General features: G+C 39.3%; 1 protein-coding gene across 1 annotated transcript in view; it reads left to right on the top strand.

The window, feature by feature from the left end:
• Nucleotides 1-1,535: 1,535 nt before the first annotated feature.
• TRIM6 (tripartite motif containing 6) overlaps nucleotides 1,536-7,681 on the top strand; it is a 19,797-nt gene continuing 13,651 nt past the window's right edge. Inside the window, exon 1 of the mRNA XM_024757038.1 lies at nucleotides 1,536-4,838. Coding sequence (XP_024612806.1) covers nucleotides 4,708-4,838 — 131 coding nt within the window. The 5' untranslated portion in view covers nucleotides 1,536-4,707. The remainder of the gene's footprint in view (nucleotides 4,839-7,681) is intronic.

Genomic DNA, 7,681 nt, shown 5'->3' with positions numbered 1-7,681 from the left:
CCTCAACTAAAGCCGAGGCTTCATAGAGGACACGAAGGTGAGTACAGAAAGAGCTAAAAGAAGTCAGAGAAGGACAATCTAACCTGACATTATCCCCACAGGAGAGGCTTTTGAGTGACTAAGTATGGAAAAACTCTAGAAATTCCATGATCTAGGGTATGGGTATTACATGGCCTGAGGGCAAGACTTGAGCTCTTCCTTCTACAGTGATGGAAAGCATGGGTCATAATGCTACAACTCCCAGAATTGATTCAGAATTTGAAGAGGCAAGTGAGTCAAAACACTCCCAGTGATGAGATCGACAGGCAGAATATGGCTCAGACTGCAATTTCTGTAGCACAACAACCAAGTTTTCAGTAATAAAAGTAATGTGAGGACACAGGAAGAGAATCACCAATCCTGAGACTCTTTTTACTCCACATCCCCCACTGACTTTGAGAACTTGCCAAACTCTCTTACCGTAGACACGTGCCCATTCCTGCTGATCACGAATCCTTAATACCCAGATCAGTGACCCATATCTGCTAACTGCTCAATATCCCATCTTCCTTACACTATGATTCCCATAAGGGCTCATACCACAGTTCACCAGACAAAGTGACTGACACCCCCCACCCCACCCCCATCCATATATTCTTTTCTGGGACACTTTTCCCCTCCTGTGGGAGAAAAGAAAAACAGTTTCAGTCCAGAAGTCATAAAACACTGCCCGCTTTTAGAAAGGCTTAGTATTGCCGTCATAAAAACAAGATCAGGGTCCAGGCAGGTTATTCTAGTGAACCAACTGGGGGTCATGAGAAGATACGAAAATAAGAACTCCAGGGTCTACAGCCAGAGAGACTTGCTGGAGATAAAGAGGAGTCTGTATTACTTTCTTTTGGTGATCTGATCCCTGAAAAGGAAGTCATATACTTTCTTCCTTCCACAAGCCAATTCTAAATAATTAGTACATTCTGTGTATTGTTCTACACTCTAGATATACACATATGAATACAGAAATGATCCCTGGCCTTAAAGAGTTCAGAGTGTTATTCTCCAGCCTCTTGTTTCCTATCATTCCATATATACTCCTTAGGGCTATAATTGTATCCCGTGGCTTTAATCCTCGCATAGTGTGTTGACTCACAAATCTAGAGTAAAATATAGTAGCTACAGCTTACTTGGGATCCAGAATTTATTAATCTCATGTGAATGATATCCAGAAAGTGCTAACTTGGTTTAAAAGGCAACAACAAATGTGCATTTTTTTTTCCCTCAGCAAATTGCTTTATCTCCATAATTCCCCACCTTGGTGAAGAGCCTCACCATCTTTCCAATAGCTTAATGCAAAAATCAATCTTAGAAGTTTGGGATTAAAATATACACACTACTCTATATAAAGTAGATAACCAACAAGAATTTACTGTATAGCACAGGGAACTATACTCAATATCTTGTAATAATGTATAATGGAAGAGAATATAAAAAAAGAATATATATATGTATTATATATAATATATATATTATATATATATATATATATACATATGGTTGAATAGGTTTACTGTACACCTGAAACTAACACAACATTGTAAATCAACTATATTTCAATAAAAAAATTTTAAAAAGAAAAAAAATCAATCTTAGATTCTTCCTTCCTCCAATATGCTGCTGTCACAGCCTAATCATTCCGTCTTAGCAACTTGTTTCATCAGTTCCTTCATATTCTCACTCTACTGCCTTAGTTTTTATAGTTTCATCTGGACTGTTTCAATAGTCATTGAATGGATCTCCCTGATTTCAGCATTGTGCACTTCCAAGCCTCCAACTACCCGGTCACCCAACAGATCTACCCAAAATACAAATTACTGCATCTTCCATTGCCTGTAAAAGAATAAAATCGAACGTCATGGAATAGCTATTGATTGATGGAAAGTAGATGAGCAGGTACATTACACAACAACAGCTATTCAGTACCTGATCTGCCAGTTAATTTTAGGCAAACAAATGTAAATTGAGTTTCTCAGAGTTTCTTTGTAAAGACCATGTTCCATTTTTCACAAACTTCTCTGTGATAAGCTGAATTTCAAGTGCAAAAACTGAATCTGTAAAAGCAAATGAAGATACATTTAAGGGGTGAGGGAGCGTGGATTGGGCTTGAATAAGGTAGGGGTTCAAAAGTGTGTGGTGGGGTGAAGGAAATAAGAAAGATAAAGGAAAACTTGTTAGGAGAACTTGAAAATAAAAAGATATTCTAAAAACCGCAGCGTAACTTTTGACTTGGAATTTTGGAGTCGCTGGTCTCTTAAGAGAAGTACAAATCAGAAAAGAAATGCAAGTTGTATTGAATGGAATTGATTACCAACTCTTTGATTTATTCATCCTCATGTTTAAAAAACCTTTTGATGAAATGAATTTTGAGCTAATTCTTGTGCTAGATACCAAACTTCTTTTGAATCTTTTCCTTCCCAGACCTAGATACTGGTCTTCTCTAATATCAAGGCTCCCTTGAGCTTTTGCCTTGGCTTTTTGCTCTGTTCCTTCAAGGAACATTCCCTAGAAATAAGTTTCTTCATGTGCTCCCTTGAATATCAGCTCATATTTCTTTTTTTTTTTCTGTTTATTTTTATTTTTTTAAGATTATTTTATTAATTTTTATTGGAGTAAAGTTGGTTTGCTCAGCTCATTTCTCTCCTTATTTGTATTCTTCATCTCTTAACTTACATACTTTTTCGCTTAATGTCCTTCATTGAGATGTGAGAGTAAGAGACCTGGGTGTACACCTAGAGTTACTTATCCTTAATCCCCGCCTACACATTGTCACCAATTTCATGAAGAGAAAACCAATTATTAACAAATTTATTCTCTTCTATCTATACTCAGTAGCATCTAGTTAAGCAACTTTTCCTCCATACTAAAAGCAATAACTAGCCATTTACTCGTCCTGGATTTAGGCATTTTTTGTCAGCTCCAGACCTCTTCAACTTGCTCAGGGCTGCCAGGTGACCTTTTCTCACTTAACATTTAGACATTCAAAACATGTCATTCCTCATCTGCCCCCTACCATCTCTCTCTCTCTCTCTCTCTCTCTCTCTCTCTCTCTCTCTCTGTCTCACACACACACATACACACACACACACATACACAAAACTCCTTAATGATGGTTTCCTGACAATGTCAAGACAATGCAATGGGGAAAGAATATGGTCCTGAGACAACAGTATATCCACATGCAAAAGAATAAAATTGACCCTCTATCTCACACAGTAGAAACGAACTTAAAATAGATCCTAGATCTAAGTGTAAGAGCTAAATTATAAAACTTTTAGAAAAAAATATAGGAGTAAATCCTTATGGCTTTGGATCAGGCAAGGCCTTCATAGATATGACATCAAAAGTAGAAGTGACAAAAAGATTGGATTTCATCACAATTAAAAACTTGCTCCTCAAAGGATGCAATCAAGAAAATGTAAAGACAACCCTTAGAATGGGAGAAGATATTTACAAATCACAGAATTCATAAAGGACTTGTATCTAGAATATAGAAAGATCTCAGAAAAAGACAAATAACGCAATTTAAAAAACGGATAAAGGATCCAAATAGACCTTTCTCAAAAAAGATATGCAAATGGATAGTAAAGTGTATGAAAAGATGATAAACATCATTAGGCAAATGCAAATTAAACACCTTAGGCAAACACCTTAGGCAAATGCAAATTAAAATAACGATGAGCTATCACTTCACACCCAGTAAGATGACTATAATAGAAAAAAAACATATAATAACAAGTATTGGCAAAGATGTGGAGACATTGGACCCCTTCTTATACTGCTGGTGGGAATGCAAAACAGTACAATCACTTTGGAAAATAGCCTGGAAGATCCTCAGAAAAGTAAATACAAGATCCAGCAATTCTATGCTTAGGTATACACCCAAGAGAAATAAAAAGCCTATGTTTAGAAAAAAACTTGTACAAGAAAATTCATAGCCACATTATTCACAATAGCCAAAAAGTAAAAACAATCCAAATGTCTAAAAAACTGATGAATGGATAAACAAAATGTGGAAAATCCATGCAATGGAGTATTATCAACCATCAAAGGAACAAAGTACTCATACAAGATACGACATAGATGAACCCTGAAAATATTACATTAGGTCACCCAGCCCTCTGTCCTGACTTTCATCTGGACACCCTTGGAGGTCCAGGCCCTCCTCCCACAGCTCACCTTCCCAGACCAGGTCAATTTCCTTGGGTCAGGAAGTTTAGCCTTCCTTTTCTTCTCAGAGGTGCCGTGCTATTGAAACCCTATAGTTAAGGTTCCCAGGGCTTTATAAGCTTTGCATGTATTCATAAGGACCTAAGAACAGTTATATAGATTAAAATCACAGATATAAGCTTATATCTGTAATGTAATTTTAAATTATATTCTTAATTTTAAATTGATAACTTTTAATGATCTTTTTGCAAAACATGCCATTATAATGCCAGTGGTTATTTTTCCTTACTCATATAACTTTAGATATTTTTTATTCAGACATTTTAATTGGTATTTTAATATGGGGTACAGGTGTATTCTCACTGTTATTAACACTGACATGAGGTCGGAAAGCTAAAGTGCCACCCCTGGCCTTCAGGTGTTCTCCAAGGCCTCAGAATTTTCAGCTCATCAGGTAAGCGGAACAGCTCTCTTGACCCTGGACGGGGCCCTGGAGTGCAGGACCTAATGCCGCGCTGGACAAATCAGCAGCATCTCCTCCCCCCCTCGGCCCGCCCCTTTCTCCTTACGCCTTTCTGCTTTGGTGGAGGCTGCGGCAGCTGTAAATCCTCGGCTCTGGTCCAAGATACAGATTCCAGGTTGGTGAGCAAATCCGTTTTCTGGCCAGCCACCGCTGTCCCCACTAGTACTCAGAGGTTGACGCGCCCTACAGGTTGGTTGGGAGGTTCGCGGGTGGAGGCAGGGCGAGGGAGACCTCTGCAGTTTTGAGTTGACTCAAGTTCAGGAAGAGAGTACAGAAGAGGCACCTTTGGAGCTGGGAGTAGCCTGTGTAAAGATAGTGATAATGAAACCCTGATTCTGGAAGCTGAAGGCTGTAGGGGCGGCAGCTCTGAAAGTTTTGATAGGGAATGATGGCAGACCCTGCGGCTGGTGTGGATCCAGAGGTCAGCAGCCCTTCCCCCCATCTCCAGCCTTTCTGCTCCAGGAAGTGAGCACCGTTTATCCTACCGCCCCCCCACCCCGCCCCGGGAGGCCCTGACTCCTCCCAGAGGGAGCTGGGAGACGAGCCTTCCGCATTCAGTCTGTGCAAAGGCCGGGCTGGCCCGACAGCCGTGCATTTCCCCTTAGGTAGCAGGGCCGTGAGCGGTTGTTCAAGAAGAAAGACCAAACGAGTGAGCGCTCTCAGTTGCTCAGAATCTATGTAAAACTCCTTGGTTTGCTCAGAGGAGCTTTGACCACATGGAGCCTCACATCTGGAGCCTCCGTGTGCCGGTCACCTGGAGATGTATGCCATCTGTGTCTGGGCCACTTACTGTCACTTGAAGTGACAGGGCGGTAAAAGAAATGGGGTCCCTTCCCTTTAGGAGCTCATGATACAGATAATTTATCTTTTCATCCTCACTGCGAATGAACTCAGCGAGATTAGCAACAACATTTAATCAATCAATGAAGACAGAAATGTGTGGTTAGGAGCATGGGTGCTGCAAACAGAGTGCCTGGGTTCAAACTCTGCCTCTGACACTTAGACGCTGGCTGTGTACCCCCCACCTTTTGTTTGAGCTCTTTGAGCTTGTTTCTTCCACCTATAAAATGGACAGAGTAATATTTATATTATAGAGTTTTGGTGAGGCTTAAGTGAGGCAGAAGTTTAAACACACAGGAGAGTGCCTGAAAAAATAGTAAGTACTCAAATTATTAAGTCATTATTATGGACAAACTCAATGCCTACCTCAAAAAATGCAAAATCAAAACAATTTTTGAAAGATTAGAGTAGGGAATAAAATATGTACAAATGCACTATGATAAAGGAGACTATGACTCCTTCTGACATCTCAACAAGTTAAAATACAGCAGGGTTTAAACGATTAGGAATTACAAGTGGAATATCACAAATGCAGAAAAAAATGATTAGAATTTTATTATCTAACCTAAAAAAAGACACGCAGTTAATGGATTATCTAACACTCAGGGAGAAGAAAACCTGTGCAGGACAATATTTTAAGAATTTGGAAAGTTATTGAATCATTATAAATTTTGAATGCATGAGGTAGTGATTTTTTGAAGTTTTAAAAAAAATTTAAAGTATGTTCCAATTCAAACATTTATCGAGTGCTTCCTGCAAAAGGGCAAAAGAAAATTATTTCCTCGGCACAATCTCAACTCATTTACGCATGCAGTTGCCACGTGTTTAGATTTTTACCCTGTTTTCACTAGAACTCCCAGTTCGGGGGCAGTCCCACCCATCTTATTTCTAACTTTCATTCAGAGCCCCAGCCTGGACTAGTGTTATTCTGAAAGCCCTTTTAATATCGAATTGTGTGAGCTTTCATTCTAAAAGATGCTTCAGATCTACATATCAGTCCATTCTTTGGCCTCCCCCACCCACCCTCCTCCTTTTCTGTTTTGCACCCTAAATTGCATTTACCTGGGAAGAAGGCTCCTGTGTTTAAGGCAATGCTTCTGAGGCCTTAATGTGCATACGAATTACCTGAGATCTTATTAAAGCGCAGATACTGAATTGGTCTCGGTGAGGCCTAGAGATTCTGCATAAAGAGCTCCACTGGACGCCAGTGAGGCTGTTTAGCAGACCGCACGGCCTTTTTCTGGCATCTGCTTCTGATTTAACTGGCCCTAGTCGTGAATTTGGCCTGTTTCATTTGCTAATTTGATCTTCAAGGTTCTTCCCCTTAAGGTCTGCTATCTGCGCTCCTCACACAGCCAGACTTATCTTTCTGCCACCCACACTGCTCTTGAGATGTGTCCTTAGTCAGGGACTCTGTTGGCTTTTCTTGTGTCCTCTGGGTGGCGATCAGGAGTAGCAGTGGTCAAGCGCCTGCTGGCATGTGAGCAGGGCTACGCAAACCCTTTCTAACTGAATGTTAGCCGACTCTGTTCCCCTCGCTCCCTTTCCCAGCCTTAACAAGAGACATCAACTCTTACATAATCTTTTCTGTTCAAGATTCCTTCTCTGCCTTGAATATCTCAAGTAGAGCATTAGATGGAAAAGTAATAGAGAAATATAATAGAGCCACATACATAATTTAAATTTTTCTATTGGCCTTATTAAAATGTTAGAAGAAACAGATGAAATTGATTTTAATATATTTAACTCCATGCTTCCAAAATATATTTAGAAAAAAATCCATTAATGAAATGTTTTAGATTATTTTTTCTTACCAAATCTTTGAAATCCAGTGTGTGTTTTATACTTAAAACATCTTATTTCCTAGCCACATTTCATGCACTCAGTAGCCACCTGTGGCTACCATATTTGACAACACAGTTATTACTTGTGCTTAGAAGATCAAAAACGCCAAGCCTCAGTTTTTCTCATTGCATTTCTTCTATTTTGTTTTTGTTAGCTCTAATGAGTTATCATTTACATTTAATAAGTTAGCAATTTTAAGCATACAACTCCGTGAGTTTTGAGTTGTATATAGTTGTCCAAACAACACAATCATGATATATATAGGGGATTTTT

The sequence above is a fragment of the Neophocaena asiaeorientalis genome, unplaced genomic scaffold, assembly GCF_003031525.2.
Source record: "Neophocaena asiaeorientalis asiaeorientalis breed wild unplaced genomic scaffold, Neophocaena_asiaeorientalis_V1.1 scaffold504, whole genome shotgun sequence".
NCBI classification, from domain to species: domain Eukaryota; kingdom Metazoa; phylum Chordata; class Mammalia; order Artiodactyla; family Phocoenidae; genus Neophocaena; species Neophocaena asiaeorientalis.
The sequence above is the reverse complement of the archived record's forward strand: the minus strand, read 5'-3'. Positions and strand labels throughout refer to the sequence as shown.